The sequence below is a fragment of the Macaca fascicularis genome, chromosome 14, assembly GCF_037993035.2.
Source record: "Macaca fascicularis isolate 582-1 chromosome 14, T2T-MFA8v1.1".
Classification (NCBI taxonomy): domain Eukaryota; kingdom Metazoa; phylum Chordata; class Mammalia; order Primates; family Cercopithecidae; genus Macaca; species Macaca fascicularis.
In genome coordinates this window covers 53,408,170-53,424,956 of record NC_088388.1, presented here as the reverse complement: position 1 = coordinate 53,424,956, position 16,787 = coordinate 53,408,170, and the positions used below count along the sequence as shown (strand labels likewise).

Below are 16,787 nucleotides of genomic sequence, written 5' to 3'. Positions count from 1 at the left end.
AGGGTGTCAGGGAGCTGCTGCCTACAGAGCCCTTCTCACTACAAACATAACCTGCTAAAGTGGCTCAAAGCAGTTTGATCATGGGGAGAGAAACGCCAATCTAACCCATTTGCTGTTGATTTCTTAAGCAGATTCAGGTGCACAGGATGAAGCACAGCTTTTGCAGGAATGGTTTAAGCTGGTTCTGGAGAAGAATAAATTAATGCGATATGAGTCGGAGCTCCTAATCATGTAAGTAAGGCAACACAGATACCAGTGAGTCCTAAAAGCAAAGGGGCAAAGCGGGGTGGCTTACCCTCCTAGGCTGAAGTCTAGGGACTTTTTCTCCTTGTGCATACAGAATAGTGATTGAGGCAAATTGATATTTTATGTCTTGCATATCATGCTGGCATTAGTGCAAAGAATCTTTAGCTGTCTGTTCTCTCTGCAGAGTCCTGTGGCTAAAATACATTTTGGGTAATGGGTTTGGAGCTGAAGGTCATTTGGATAAGGCATTTTCAATCCATCTCTCTTCCCTGGGCCCATGTTAAAAGAGTGATCACACACCTGCAATGGGAAGGCTGTGTCTGGCCTCTGAGATAAATCTTGGGAAGGACTCAGTGACATATGCCTGACCACTTCCTGTGGCTTTAAGAGAATGAAGAACTAAGATCTGGCTGGCTGTCCTCTCTGAATGCAGTTGCAGCCTCGTTGGGAGATCAAAAAGTGGAGATGGATCTCACCACATTCTGAAAAAGCTGAAGGTCACTAAACCTGTCATCATTCTAGAGAGAAAAAAGTAACATGTAGTATAAATTTAAGTGTCACAAGTCGTGCTGGGTGCTTCCATTTATGCTGTATCATTTCATTCTTGCCCTAACCCCAGGAGGTAATTTTAAGGACTTTTGAAGGGGTGTAATAAATACTACCACTCTTCCCTGCCTGGGTTCTGAGCCAGGTGAGAAATAAGACAACCAAGTCAATAGATGGAACATCAAAATATTATCTTTATTACCAATAATGGCTGATATGATAATGGCTTGTACATGGCTAAGTATGACAGCCCAGATTGGCTTGCTACCTGTATTCGTTTCCTAGGCTGCAATAACAAATTACCACAGACCGGATGGCTTACAGCAGCAATTTATTCTCTCACTGTCTGGAAGCCAGAAGTTCAAAATCAAGGTGTTGGGAGAGCTGTGTTTCCTGCAGAAACACGAGGAAGGACCTAGAGAAGGACCTGTCCTAGCCCTTTCCACTTTTTCCAGCTCTGGGCTTTCCTGAGTTTGTGACTCTAGTCTCTGCCTCTGTCTTCACACAGCCTTCCCTGTGTGTCTGTGTCTTCTCTTCTGCTCTTATAAAGACATTTGGGTCATTGGGTTTAGGACCCACTGAGAAAATCCAGAATGTTCTTATCTTAAGGTCCTAAACTTAAATGCATCTGCAAAGACCCTTTACAAAAAAGGTCACATTCAGTTTCCATAGGTTAGGACGTGGACATGTCTTTTAGGGGGTCACCATTCAACCCACTACACTAACCAACCCCAGAAGTAGACATATACCTACCTAATCACAAAAGGTAGCAGACTCACCTGCTCCTTAGGGTCAAGGCTGTTATCCTAGACCAGTGGGGTTCATCCAGGGGCAATAACCTCAGAGGATATTTGGCAATGTCTGAAGACATTTTTGTTGTCATATCTAGGGGCAGGGATGCTACTGATATCCAGTGAACAGAGGCCAAGGATGCTACTAAACATCCTACAAAGTACAAGACAGTCCCTCCCAACAAAAAAGAATTATTTGGCCTAAAATGTCTAAAGTGTCAAGGTTGAGAAACCTTGCCCTAAAACTATGGCAAGGGTTATTGAGAACAAATGTTTGCTGAAGACTGACTGAGCCTGAGAGAGAAAGAGAGGAGTTAGTTGAGCTCACATAGTCTATTTTTCCCAAATGTACCTCCCCTGGGGTGAGAATGAGAAAGGGTAGGGTTGGGAGAGGTGGCCCAGAGTTACATTCATTGAGTTCCATTGACATGGAAGGTAATGCCAGGAATTGGGAAGAAGAGGGGTCATCTCTAGTGATGATTTGTTTCATTATAACCATTTTTTTTTTTTTTTTTTTTTTTTTTTTGAGACAGAGTCTCGCTCTGTCACCCTGGCTGGAGTGCAGTGGCGCGATCTCAGCTCACTGCAGCCTCCACCTCCTGGTTTCAAGTGATTCTCCTGCCTCGGCCTCCCAAGTAGCTGGGACTATAGGTGCACACCACACCCAGCTAATTTTTGTATTTTTAGTAGAGGCAGGGTTTTACCATATTGACCAGGCTGGTCTCGAACTCCTGACCTCAAGTGATCCGCCCGCCTTGGCCTCCCAAAGTGCTGGAATTATAGGCCTGAACCACCATACCCAGCCTTATTACAACTTTTTAAGTTGATGCATATAATGAGATTCAGGGCAACTAAGTAATTTGTCCACTCTACCTGACTACAAAGCCCTTTTTATATAGCTACAGTGTCTGCATTGAGGCCGGGTATAAATGATAAATTATAAAAATGTAAAAATTATTTTAAAAGTGTAAAAAATGTTTCAAGCGCATCCTATGCACCAGGAACTATGCTGGGTTCTGTGGAAATAAAGATGGATAAGGTCATAGACTCTATCTTCTAGGATCTTGTAGTTTTGAGGGAAACAGATAGGCATATGCATAGCACGGTAGTAATAAGAAAACACAGAAGAGCTCCATGGTGATAGAAGGGTCTGCCTGAGAGTCAGGGAGGCACGGCTGCTGCCTGTGTCCCATAACTGCAGTTTCCCTGGTCAACGCGCTGTTGGAAGGACTTTCCTCTCCAAAGGAGGGTGAATAGGAAAACTTGGGCATGTGAACTAGATAAAGGCTGGTAGGAGCTCTGCTAAAGGATGGGTTTTAGTTTGGAGAAAGCCCTGAATGAGCATGGAGAAATGTCTTATTGGTATCTTGATTCAATGCTTTTGGGAACCAGATGCCAAGACACTTCAAAGAACAAGAGGTCTATTGGGGAAAATGCCTGTGAAGGGAGAGGGAGCAGGAGGAAGTGAGAAGTCTTCAGACTCCACAGCAGTTCTTATGCCTGTAAAAGGAGAGTGGGGAGGGAGAAGAATTGGGCAGGAGGAGCCCCAGATGTGGCGCAGGTCTAAGAAAGTCTTGGCTAGGTCAATGGGAACATCAGTGCAAAGACCGCCCATCGAGGAATTCCATGCAGGGCAGGAACAGGGCAACTGCAACACCTCCTCTGTGCTCGGTCTGCATGACATGGAAGTGGATCTTGCAGCAGTGAGCTCACTATGCTTCTCCCAGAAGTTCTCTTAAAGGAAGATCTGACTGGTCCATCTCCATTGACTACCACAGTGGGCCACAAGAAGTTCAGGGTTGATAACAAGAAGCAGGGACCTTGGCTCATGTAGTAGCAGATGTAGTAAAAATAACGCCAGTAACAGGGTATAACAAAGTGACCCCAGCACTCATAGGGGCGATGCATGATACACATGCAGATGGCAGGTAGAGGCTGGAAGAGAAGACCCCACCAGGTCAAACCCAGGGATCTAATCTCAGCCCTCACCCTCTTCAAGTCTCTGTTGCAGTGAACACCCTTGACCTTTCTCTTTTCTCACAAAACATCCCTTGCTTGTCTCTGTGATGGTGCATTTCTTGTTTTGTTCTTCCAACCTTTGGATGACTTCTTCCCTGGCTACCTTTTTGTTTGGCTTCTAAGTGTAGGTATTTCCAGGCTTCTGTCTTCAAACTTTCTTTCTCTATAGCCTTCCTTTTAGGGATCACACAACTTCAACTCTCACCTCTGACCACTGCCACATCTGTGTGTGGTCCTCAGTTCTCCTGAGAACTCCAGAGTGGCATTGGGGAGCGTCCACATTACCACATGGGCTAGCCTGTGGGGAGCTCACACACCCACGGTGATATCCACGGGGCATCCCCCAGCATGGAAAACGTAAGTTCCACCTTCACCGAGGACTCACTTCATTTCTTGACTTTGCTGCTCCTCTCAGTGGAAATGCTGAGGCCCCAACACCCAAGCTTGTCTACCCCAAAGCATCACTGACTCCACCTCTCCTACAGCCAGCTGGAGAGTTGCTTGAGTTTTAAGGTCCTCACCCCACCCAAACAAAATATGTCACTTTTGTTTCCTCCATTTTGTTTTCTCATGTACCACAGTCAGAGACTTGGGCATCATTGGAGATAATGCTCTAAGTCAAGTTACTCCTAAAAGAGAGAAAAGCTTTTGATTGTCATTGCTTCTCCCCGGGCCTATGCTAGTCATTTCTTCACTATTCTCCTCATCCCCACCCCATCCCTAAAGGGTGGTCTGGATGGCCTTCCGAAGCCTACTGAAAGCACATTGCAGCCTTCAGCTGCTCCCCCTGGTCTCTTGAGTTCAGTGTATCTCAGCAGTCTTTCCAGGTACCTACAGAGATCCCAGCAGCAGCAGAACCTTCAGTTTAAAGACAGGCTAAGGCCGGGTGCAGTGGCTCATGCCTGTAATCCCAGCACTTTGGGAGACAGAGGAGGGCAGATCACCTGAGGTCAGGAGTTTGAGACCAGCCTGGACAACAGGGTGAAACCCTGTCTCTACTAAAAAGACAAAAATTAGCTGGGTGACAGATGCCTGTAATCCCAGCTACTCGGGAGGCTGAGGCAGGAGAATCGCTTAAACCTGGAAGATGGAGGTTGCAGTGAGCCAATACTGTACCATTGCACTCCAGCCTGGGTGAAAAAAGCAAACTCCATCTCAAAAAAAAAAAAAAATTAGCCAGGCATGGTGGTGCATGCCTGTAATCCCAGCTACTTGAGAAGCTGAGACAGGAGAATCACTTGAACCCAGGAAGCGAAGGTTGCAGTGAGCTGGCGCCACTGCACTCCAGCCCAGATGACAGAGTAAGACTCGGTCTCAAAAAAATAATTGTAATAAAAAATAAAGATAGGCTAAAACTCCAGTTTTAATAAGGAAAAAAGAATGTTGTAGCTACTCTCAATGGGCTTATTCATCAATGTTTCCTCACAAATCTATAGTGTTTATAAAGTTTAACATTTTATCACCCAGGGCCCAGGAACTAGAATTAGAAGATCATCAAAGCAGACTGGAGCAGAAACTGAGAGAGAAAATGCTCAAGGAGGGTAAGTATGCTGATGTCTTGGGTCCTCGTTCAGAACTTTCAACCTGAAAGGCTCTTGAGCAAGAGTGTGCCACAAATCCCAGAGTGGGGTGCTCTTCCTGCCTGCCAGCCTGCGAGTCAAAGGAAAATGCAAAGCCAGCCTGCCTCCCACCAGCAGCACCACAAGCCCCATTTAGCCTCATTCACTTGGGCTGTGAGGGCAGTGCTTTCCCCCATCACATGTGGCAGTAGGAACAAAGTCCTGTGTTCACTTATTCATTCACATATCCACCCATTCATTTAACACACATTTACTAGGAACTGTGGGCCTGGTTTATGATGAAGAGAAACCCCTGCCCTCTAGGAGTTTGTGGTCTCACTGGGGAGACTAACACCCCCAGTCCAGTAATGCTAGTTCAGTGAGATGAAGGCCACAACAGAAGGGCTTTGGGATCACAGAGAAAGGCGGGTCTAGTGCTGCCAGGCACTAGAGCTGGTAAAGGAAACATTCCCTCCCAGCGTGGGCAGGGCCAGGGCATCCCACATGAGAAAATGATTCCACCAGGAAGGAGGGAGAGTGAAGATAAACCCAACTGACATCATACACTGCTGTATGCAGTTATTAGTTCCCGTCAGAAAGGCATATTCACTGTTTTATGCCTGTGTGTTTGCAGTGCCAGATCCACGCATGACTTTCCTATATTCAGACCTAGATCTAAAGAACAACTTAAAGAATGTCTATACTTCATGGATATCATACTGCACCTACCTTATGAGGTTGCCCAGTATAGGGCAAGTACTGAGCAAATATTAGGCATCATTATCCTGATTTTTGTTTACGTATTTTTGTGCCCAGTTTTACAAATTAGAAAACCAAGTCTCCGAGAATTTAAATAACATGCTCAAGGTGAATGGTAGGGCTAAGATTTAGGAATAGATCACAGGTCAGGGTCTCCTGTTCTTTCCCATATGGCAGTGATTTGCAGGCTGTTTCTTTATAGCAACAGGACTCTAACAAAATCCTCATGCAGCAGCACTGTACAGACTAAAGTGGTATAAATCATTTTTTATATGTCAGAGGGGCTTAGATGGGTCCATCCACGACAAGCCTAAACTGAGAGAGGATTTTTTATTTTAATTTTTCTGTGCTGTTTATTAAATGAGTAGTAATCCTGGACTTAATAAACCATAGAGTCTAACTGATATCTAACTTGTATATCAGATTTGAAAAGTTTAATTTGTTCTGTTTCAGGATACTAAATAAATACCACCAAAGACTATTTGCCACCTTTGATTCTTTTTAAAAAAATTCTTACTAAGGAGTGAAGGTCATATGTTTTCCTCACCCCTCTCAGATGTATCCAAAAAATGTAGTTTCTTTATTCTGTCTGTACCTGAGCTCATCTTCCGCCTACGCATCCTCCCGCTAATTAGCGAGGGAAAAAAATAGGAACTCTTTATCCCTCCATGGTAAACTTAATCTGATGCAATAACTTAAACAGTCCTTGTAGGAGATGCTCGGTCTCTTTGGGATGAAAATGTGCAGTCTTGAAGATGCCACCCCTCCCTTCTGCGTCTCTCCCCAGGGTGCCTGGCAGGTAATGGGAAGAGGCAGGTCTGTGTGACCTTGTGGCATTAGGACTTTGTGTGGAGTGCTCTGCTTAGTGAGTTCACACATGGCATCCCCCATCATTGGGCTGCAACTCTCTCTGTGGCATCTGCAGCTGAGGTGTATGCTGGTCTCATCCGTAGCCTGCCCACTCTCTCAGCATGCCTGGGTGCCTACAGGCATTCCTGGCTCACCCAGCCTCACTTCAGCACATCTCCCATTCAGTGCGGCCAGACAGTTTCTCCTGTAGGGTCACTTTCCCCCATGGGGGAGCCCTGTGGCAGGTCCACCAGCCAGCTGTCTTTGGTATCAGTGGGGCAAGTGTACCCTTCTAGGCTCCAGCATGCCACATACAGCACACCAAGATCTGGGGGGCCACACTCAGACCCTTCTTCTCTGCCCAACCATGAAGTACTGTCCTATGTTTATACATAGGGGTGCCCTTTAAGCTGGCTTCTTTCCAGAATTCTGAACAAGGGCAGGGCAAGAGTCCTGTGCCCATCCATCTCCCACTCCCACTGTTCCCATCAAATGAGATATGACATTTCCTGCCCCCTGTGGGCTTCCAAGGCCCAGAATGGAGAGACCAAGCCTAGGGCTCTAATCCTCTGCCCCTCCTGCTTCTCTCTTCTCTCTGCTTAAAACTTGAGGTGCAAAGGGGTGGTGTTTCTTTGCCTCCCTTTCATCAGACCTACCTGCTCCCTGGCCCAGACCTCAGAGCTAAGCCTGATGAGGGACAGTGGCACCCTCTCTTCTCTGGGATAAGGCTCCTCACCCAGTCCTCCATGGGTTAGACAGAGGGCTCTAGGAATTTAGAAAGACTTCTCCTAAGGCAATCATCTGCTTGACAAGACTTAAATCTGGCTTCAGAATCCTGTGTTCTGTGGCCAAAGCTCATTACTACTTGTTTCCTACTCTCTCTTTTCATTTTCTAACAATCCTATCTCCCCCAGGCAACTGAATGCCTCAGGCCAATTATCAAGAAGGTCAGGTACTCGGGAAGACAAAGGGAAAAGCAAAGTCAGTGTGGAAACACCTTTCTATCAGACAGTTGTAGCCTCACTTTGCTTCCCTGTGGTCCCTACACAAAAGGCTACAGTTTGTCATTAACTAAACATGAAAAAGATTCTGGCCGGGCGCTGTGGCTCACGCCTGTAATCCCAGCACTTTGGGAGGCTTAGGTGGGCTGCTCACAAGGTCAGGAGTTCAAGACCAGCCTGGCCAACATGGTGAAACACTGTCTCTACTAAAAATACAAAAAATTGACCAGGCGTGGTGGGAGGCGCCTGTAATCCCAGCTACTCAGGAGGCTGAGGCAGGAGAATCTGGGAGGTGGAGGTTGCAGTGAAGAGGCTGAGGCAGGAGAATCTGGGAGCTGGAGGTTGCAGTGACCTGAGACCACACCACTGCTCTCCAGCCTGGGCAACAGAGTGAGACTCCATCTCAAAAAAAAGAAAAAAAAAAAAAATTCTGGTCATTGAAAGAGTAGCCACTGGTGCAGCTGGTTTACTTAGAAACTTCTCACAGATTTCTTTGCTGTGGCTCAGATATGTTTATGGGAACCACCTTTTTGCTGTTTTGTTAGTTTCTCTTTGGGGCAGAGGGAAGGTTGGGGGACTTGATAGGGTTTGGCTGGTATTAAATTCTTTTTGTTACAAAGGGGTTTTCCCTGTCACTTTGTACATATCTTCAAGATGAAAACTGAGTGAACTGCTTCACCGCACCCGCCTTTCTCATCTCTCGCTTTAAGGGCAGTTCCTTGGTGTTAAATTCATTTCCTTGTTTTCTCCATTAAAATTAAAGGCAGAACAAGTCCATAACAATTGAGAATGTCCATGCCAAGAACTCTCCTGGGGCCCAATCTTCCCTGAGCCCAATGTTGTTTTTCCTTTTTTTCTTTAGAGAGCCAGAAAGATGAGAAGGATCTAAATGAAGAGCAAGAAATATTCACCGAGCTGATGCAAGTGATTGAGCAAAGGAATAAACTCGTCGATTCCTTAGAGGAACAACGCGTCAGAGAAAAAGCCGAGGACCAGCACTTTGAAAGCTTCGTATTCTCCAGAGGCTGTCAGCTGAGCAGGACTTGAGGAGGCCCGTAGTCCCTCTCCCTGGCTGCACATTGGGACCAGATCAGGCCAAGTTCACCACACACCCTCGTGGGTCCTTCTGCAGGATTTATCACCCCTGGAACTTAAGTTATACCCTACTGCATTTTTTAAAATTAAAATTCTCTTGCACGCATGGCAGCTTCCCAAGGTCCTTCCAGAGATTATAATGAAGAAAACCCAAAAACTCTTTGGCAATTGGCAGTCAACTTCAGCCAGGCTCTCAGACTGGAGGTGTTGTTGGCAGATGACCAGCATTGTTTTCCCTAGAAAGTGACACAAAGACTTGACTTTCCTGCTGCTTTTATCATTTTCCTTCCCAATTCATTGAGTTACATACTTTAAGATTTTTGAGAAGCTGCCTTTTCATTAATATATCCATATTTGCCTTTTTTGTATGGATGACCGGTTTCCAAATGTCAGAAAGAAGCAGCCGCAGTTTAAAGATTAGGTTAATATTTAAATTGTGTTTCCAGAGAAAGAGGAGAAACCTTGAGATTACTGATTACATAAAGCAAATAACTCATATGGCAGGTGTTAATTCAATCCAGGGTGAATTTCATTTACCAGGTGCATTTATAAGCCTTAATATAATATACATAAGCAATGAGAGCTTAATAGAACATTTGAGCCTTAATTTTATTTTAAGAAGAAAAGAAAAAAGGAAATAAAACTTTAACTTTATACCAGTGGGATTGTTAGTGTTCACCAAACACTGCTGGCTTAGAAAAGCTTTTTGTCCCCATGCTATGCTTTTTATGGACCCTGGAAAATAACGAAAAGCATTTTCAGAAAGAGAATGATGTTAAAGTACTTTTTAAGTAAGTGTTGATGACAGAAAAAAAAAAAAGGGAATTTCTTTTATTTGTTGATAAAATATTGATGATATTGGTGCTGCTACCGAAACTGAGCACACTAGGGTACAAGAGAAGGAATGCTTCTTGCTGCTGGTCTTCTTAGACTCACAGAGAGAAGTATCTCTCCCTCTTCCCAGGAACTCTACAGAGCAAGGACAAAACCACTTCTGACTTAGAGGGAGGGCTGAATGCAGTAACCCTATTTACCAAATCCCAAACTGGGTCATGGATTTTTTTAATGACAATTCAGTTTGAAAAGAAAGCTGGAAGATGGAGTTTGTGTGCTGACATGTTGGAATTCCTGGGGCATTATGACAGTTCCCATGGGGGCCAAAGAAGAGAAGATTTAATATGGTGATGTGTTGTCATAAAACATTTGATTGTTTTTGCTCAATGGGATTCTTTGAAGATTTAGTCTATTATTGATAAGAGAAACACTACAGAACTCTTGGTTGTATATTTGGCTGCCTTCATTTCGGCAAGTGTTTAAATGTGTCATTAGACAAAAGGTGCTCTTCAACAGTTGGCTCTGACTGGAGACCAGATTTCTCTCAAATCGATCCATGAACCACTTCTGTCAGAGACGCTCTCTGCGCACACCAATGTGGCCAGCTGACAAGCCAGAAATTAGATGTATAACTGAATTTCCTCTGAGTTAGCCAATGCTTTGGGTTACATTTAAGTACATCCTTTCTGTGTTATACCAAGTTCCAAAGGCTGCAGTTCTTTTTCCTTTTCTTTCCTTCCTTCCCTTTTTTTTTTTTTTTAATAAGAATCAGGTCTTCCAGTGCCTGAATTATATTATTAGGCAATATGAGGAGGCACCTACCTACTACCTACCTACCTACCTATGAAAACTGTACCACTTCTGGATATTTATCTATTTTTATTTATTTGTGTATTAGTGATAATTGATAATATCATTTCCTCATAATTCAGGTTTCCAGGTGTTATAATTTGGAGAAGACCTATTAGCACTAAGAAATTGGTACATAAGCTATTTAATATACAAATAACCCAGATGTCTGGGGCAGTGAGTTGTATAGTATTAAAGATTTCAGCTATCAGGCATTTAGAGGTAAGATTATAGATGCACAGGAATATCAACTCATTATAAGAAAAAGATTTATAATTTCAGTTTTCATTCTAGAATATGCAGAAATATTCAGACCTCAGGCTTTTCTGTCAGTTGCATAAAAGTGCATCCTTTGATGCTTGCATACATTTAACAGATGATGTTCAAAGTGTGTCATATTTGAGTTGTTATTGTGCAAGAGAATTAATTGCCACTTATTTTAATTTGTTATATTTCCATCCCAAAGAATGAGTCTCCCAAGAGGGCCAACAGAGAAGGTGGTTTGGTCCCTAGTATTCTGTTAATAGATGAGAGAAGCAATTTGTTCACTTTCTTTCACAGGCTGTGCTCTGTGGTTTATGGCTCAGTTTTATCTGGCCAAGTTAAAACATAAACTTGATCCTTAACAGTTTTCTACATACACTGGTCTTTCTGTTTTACTAGTACATAAAAACCATTTCAACATTTCCAATGGACACAAATATTGTGTCTGTTGAACTATCTAAAGTGATTCCATTCCTTATTTGCAAGAGAGAGTGTTCTAAGACTCTCAAAGTGTAAAATACTGTACATTTTGAAGACAGTTTATTTGTATGCAATATGAGTAGGATTATGATGAAAATGCACAGAGTCTGCACTGCCCCATAAAAGGGCACTAGTGAATGTGATCAAGGCCAAACTATATAGGACTCCAAATGGGACAGAAAGCCCAGGCTCAGATCATATTTCACAGTCAGTCTCCCACAGTTTCTCAGTTAAATCAAAGTGTTTATGATAGTTATAAGGTCAGAATTGTACCTAAGTTGGACATTTCTTAAGCTTGCCGTCCCAAACCATTGATTTATTGGTCTATTTATTTAACATTCTCTGAATGCCCATGGGGTTCTGCAGCCCTGTGCCAGATGCTGGGATACAGAAAGAATATTAGTCCTTAACTCCACCTCCAAATAAATACAAAGATCAAGAAATAGGTACCATCCCCAAATACAAAGATGAAAAATCCTTTTTTATTATAAGCATCAACCTATTCTACCCACGTTTGTCTCAAGCATAAAGAATATCCCCCACTATCACAGTGCTTCTTTGGCAATAAAAATAAGTTTGTATTTCTAAAACTGAAAAATAATATCAGGTTGTACTGTTTCATTTAAATCTTGACTTTGGCAGTGCTAGGCTGCTTGGAATCAATCAATGCCAAGATGCACCATGTTAGTTGCAACTGAGAAAGGAAGTGGCAGGTGTTTCCAGCCCTGATGAGCTGCAATGAAATTGATGTTTTCTGCATTCTGGAGGCAAATGACAATTCAGCAGTGTCTCTCTTCCCAGGAAGCAGATTTACAGGCTTTTCCTTCCAAACTGAAAATGGCAGCATGCCCCACCCAGGTGGCTGATCAGAGAACTACCCCAGTAGGGCAGAGGTGGCAGGGGGCAGCCGGGGCCGCCACATGAACAGAGAGCGGCAGTCATTGGATGTGGTGAGCTCAAATGTAGGAGTTTATTGTAATAAGAAAGTTCACATACAGGGGAAAGTGTACGATTTCATCTACTGTTTATCTTCTAACCTCACTGCTGAGTAGCTTGTAAAAGATTAATTTGCTCCAACAATTGGGAACTATTCATGTGGATGGAAATGTGTTATTTGTGCACTGCTATAGATACTGAAATGAACCAAAAATAAATGGTTTTGTGTCTCAGAAATCAAAACATTTTCATGTGGGCTTGGTTTGGCACCTCTGAGGGCAGCATCCATTTCGTTTATTTCTTCTCAGTGAAAGAGCCTGGGCAAGGCTTTGATTTTGTGTGGGAGTCTGTTAATTAACCCAGGAGATTTTATTACCACAGGGCATCTGGAAGGACTTACCTGACCAGCAGATTGGATTTGAATGGGAGGAGGAGCGAAGAAGGCTCACCTCAGGTGTATTCCTTCAACAAAGAAAGCTGTTTTCAAGGCTGGGGAAGGGGAGGGATGAGGCTTATGGTAGCCCCAGGCTCCCCCTTTCTCTCACCTTTCTCTCACCTGGTTTTGCATTTAATTCACTCAACAGGAATGTTTCCTTCTGCGCAGAACTAGCCTCTTCCTTCAAGTCACACTCTTTTAGTTTGTTCGTTTTACCTCTTTTCTTAACCCCAGAACATGCGTATTCTTAAACTATGAGTGCAGGATACACCAGAATTGCCACATCACAGTAATCAACCCGTCAGTCCCAGGAGCTCCCATCATTCCACATGAAGGTGCCCCCTTTGTTTGAAAGCTTTTGTCTGCTGATCAAATATTTGAAATGATTTATTTTTCTATTGAACATCAACAGCAAATACACATAACTGCAGATGAGAGCTCCTGTTTTACCAGCACTAATGTGTGCAGTGAAGAGCTCCAAGCAACAGCTACCTCTGATGGCGCTTTGCAAGTTTTCCTTGGGGCTCAGCTGACCTCCTTATGCTCCCAGAGCTGCAGACTCTCAGCCACTGCTGCAACTCACCATCTCTGAGCCTTCAGGGCACACTTGGTAATTTCATGCTCTCTCCCTCTCCCAGTTCACTTAGAAATAAAAGAAAGCAAAACCAAACATCACAGTGCCCTTCGCCCAGCCCTTCTGACCTGGATAATGGTAACAGCTACTGTGAACTCAGCTCTTCTCACCTACCAGGTGAACTAGGCCAGGAAACTCACTCCTCAGAACTCTGCTACCTCTCTGATTTCGTCTGACTCACTAGAGTGCTCGTGGAATCTCTTTGGGGACCATCTCTTTGGACTGCCCTCTGCTGACTGGATGTCCAGCCCCTTGCACAGCTCTTTGGCCAATTCTTCAAGTATACCCTTTAGTGTTTCCAGCAGACAACATCTGGCCTTGGTGATTTGGTTCCATTTCATTGTTAGATATAATACTTCCAACCTTCCTCCCTAAAAGGAAACATCAAACGTCTGAATAGCTATAACATCTCCCTCAAAAAAGATGGAAGCAGAGTGTCTCACTCCTCCAGATCACACTGACCTAGGAAAGAATTAGGGAGAGGAAAATCAAGACCGTGGGTATCATCTCAGTGGCCTGGGACATGGACCACACACCAGTATAATCACTGGGGCCCCAGGTATTCCCTCTCGCCTGGCTGGGTCTGCAGTGGCTCATACCTATTGCTTTCTGCCCTTAAAAGCGTTGCTGTGCTCTTGTTTACCTGTGTGTTCTTCATTCCTCTGTGAGATTACCCAAGGAGGAACTACTGATTTTAGGGCTTCACTTCTGCAGCTGGCCCTCAGCTATCATGCTCAGGTGAGAAAATCTCTCCACAACTGTCTATAGTTCATTATTACTCCTGAAGGGTAGGTGAGCAGGTCATCTGTCTCAAAGAACTTTGGACTCATTCCCCCCTGGCTGAATCAGAGACTATTTGAGTGGCATCATCCTGTGTGATTCTCAAAAACAGCCCTGCCCTCACTCCACCATGTTGCCAACTAAGGCTGAGGTTGTCCAACTTCCTCCTGTCCTGTGACTTCTCTGCCCTGCAAGAGAAGTCCTATTCTCGCACTCCATCCCTGCCACCTGGACAGCCTTCACCCAGGCAGGTAGAACTCCTGGAGGACATGCTCACCAGCAGGCTGACCTTCAAAGGCCACCACTAATATCCCAGAGTTCCCAAGGGGGACATGCAGTGAGGCTTGTCCCTTAAGACCCCCACTCCACAGGCATTTCATTTCTCACACATTCCTGTCATCCTAAGAGCACACCTTGCTTGCAGTGATCAAAGAGATCCCCAAGAGGCTCTGGCTGGCTTCTCTCTTCCCCATCCTGCTTTGCTGTGGTCAGATAACTCTGATTATTGATTGGGACCCAGAGCTTTTGTAAAACCCTCATCTTGGTCTGCAGGGGGTGCCATTTTGTCCCTTAGATGGTGTATGGTCCACGTCCCAGGCCATTGAGATGACACCGAGTTCTTGATTTTCCTCTCCCTGATCCTTTCTGAGGTCAGTGTGATCTGGAAGAGTGAGAGACTCCTAGGGCTGCTGTCACAAAGTACAGCAGGTTTAAAACGGTAGAAATTTATTATCCCCCAGTCCTGGAGACTAGAAATCCAAAGTTAAGGTGTCTGCTGAGCCATGTTCCCTCTGAGACTCTAGGGGAGGATTCTTCGTCTCCTCCTCCACATTCTGGAAGTCCCAGACATCCCTTGGCTTGTGGCTGCATCACTCCAATGGCCATCTTCTTCCTGTATCTTTGCATCACATTCCCTCTGTGCATGTCTGTGTCCATATTTTCCTCTTCCCGTAAAGATACAAGTCTCATTGGATTAGGTGCCCACCATATTCCAGTATGACCTAAATACAACTTTTAACAACTAATGACATTGGCAATGACCCTACTTCCAGGATCCCATTCTGAAGCACTGGGTGTTAGAGCTTCAACATATCTTTTTTAGAGGACACAATTCAACCCACAACAGATGGCCTTCACATTTAGGAAGAATATCTTTTCCTAGTGAAAGTCACTTTGGGCTTGAATTTTGCCTTAATTTGCTTTGATATGATTGGTTTACCTCTATCCTGGGTTTTTAAGCTATTCAATAAAAAGCAACCCAGTAAAATAAATAGATAACAGAATACAAAAAAAAGCTTCCTTCTATATGACAGATATAGACCACATGTAATTTATGAAATCTGAATGGAGCACCTAGACTCCAATTTTCTTTCCATTATCTTGGTACTTATAGTTACTCTTTTATTATTCCTTTAATGGTTACCCTAGAGATTACAACATAATCTTGGATTTATCAGAGTCCAGTAGAAATTGCTACTTTTACTTCTTCCCAGACAATGCCTGGATCTTAAAACACTTAACTCCATGTATTTGCTTCCCGATTTGAATGCTTCTGCTCTTGTGTATTTTAATTTGATTTATATTTTTAAATCCTGTATTATTTCTGTTGTTTTGTATAGTGAATAGGCTTTTAGGCTTACCCATATACTTACTCTCACTTGGGATGATGTTCCTTCTGCCATTCACTTCAGTATTTCCTCTTGTTTGGATCAACTATTAATATTTTTTTCTCAGTTTTTTTTTAACTGAAAATATTTTTATGATCTCCTTGTCTACTAGAGTAGGCTCTTCCGGGTTTGTTCATTTGTTTTTTAGAAACAGAGTCTTGCTCTGTTGCCCAGGTGCTCAGTGGTGTGATCATAGCTCACTGCAGCCTCGAGCCCCTGGGTTCAAGAGGTTCTCCCACCTCAGCCTTGGAGTAGGTGGGACTACAGGCATGCGCTCCTACACCTGGCTAACTTTTTTTCTTTTTTTTCTGTTAGAGAGGGTCAGGGGTGGTCTTGGTATGTTGACAGGCTGGTCTTGAACTCCTGATCTCAAGTGATCCTCCCACCTTGGCCTCCCAAAGTGCAGGGATTACAAGCATGGGCCATTGCACCCGGAGAGTGGACTCTTTTGGAGGGCTTGCTGGGGGTTCACCCATTTGGGTGGCGCCTGAACGTTTTTCTACTTGTCCTTGTTAGGTTGGCACAACTTCTCCCCCTCTCTGACTGCTTCATCTGAAATTAACAGATGTCCCTAAGGGAAAAGTGAGCCCAAAGCAGCAGGCTTTCCTCTCTGGGGATTTTTTTCTTTTCCAAGATCTCAGCCCTGTGAGTTTCATTTGCTTTCCAGTGCCTTTTTTTTTTTTTTTTTTTTTTCATGTTGTCCAGCTTTTCCATTTGTTCTCAGTGGGAGAGTTGACCTAGATTATATAGTCTGATAATATGAGAAGCTGGCTATCCATTTCCCATCTATGTTTTTAGGACAGTTCCTGGAAGCTGCCACATGACACTCTTGCTTACAACCTGTTGGTCAGAATTTGGCCATGTGATCACACCTAGCTGAAAAATATAGTCTTTATTCTGAAGGATGATAATCTTAGTTAAAAAGTATGGATCCTATAATATTTGAGAGAACAGATCCTGAAAGCTGTAGTATTAGTCTCTAAGTTATTGGCCACAGGTGATCTCTAGCCCATGATTTAAATTCTGGGTTTTGAATTACTTG

The 16,787-nt window shown here is 43.8% G+C and overlaps 1 protein-coding gene across 1 annotated transcript in view; it reads left to right on the top strand.

The window, feature by feature from the left end:
* The window catches only part of MICAL2 (microtubule associated monooxygenase, calponin and LIM domain containing 2), a 272,353-nt gene extending 260,460 nt beyond the window's left edge, over positions 1-11,893 (top strand). Inside the window, exons 34-36 of the mRNA XM_074014283.1 lie at positions 132-231; positions 5,070-5,143; positions 8,633-11,893. Coding sequence (XP_073870384.1) covers positions 132-231; positions 5,070-5,143; positions 8,633-8,817 — 359 coding nt within the window. The 3' untranslated portion in view covers positions 8,818-11,893. The remainder of the gene's footprint in view (positions 1-131; positions 232-5,069; positions 5,144-8,632) is intronic.
* The last annotated feature ends 4,894 nt before the right edge of the window (positions 11,894-16,787 follow it).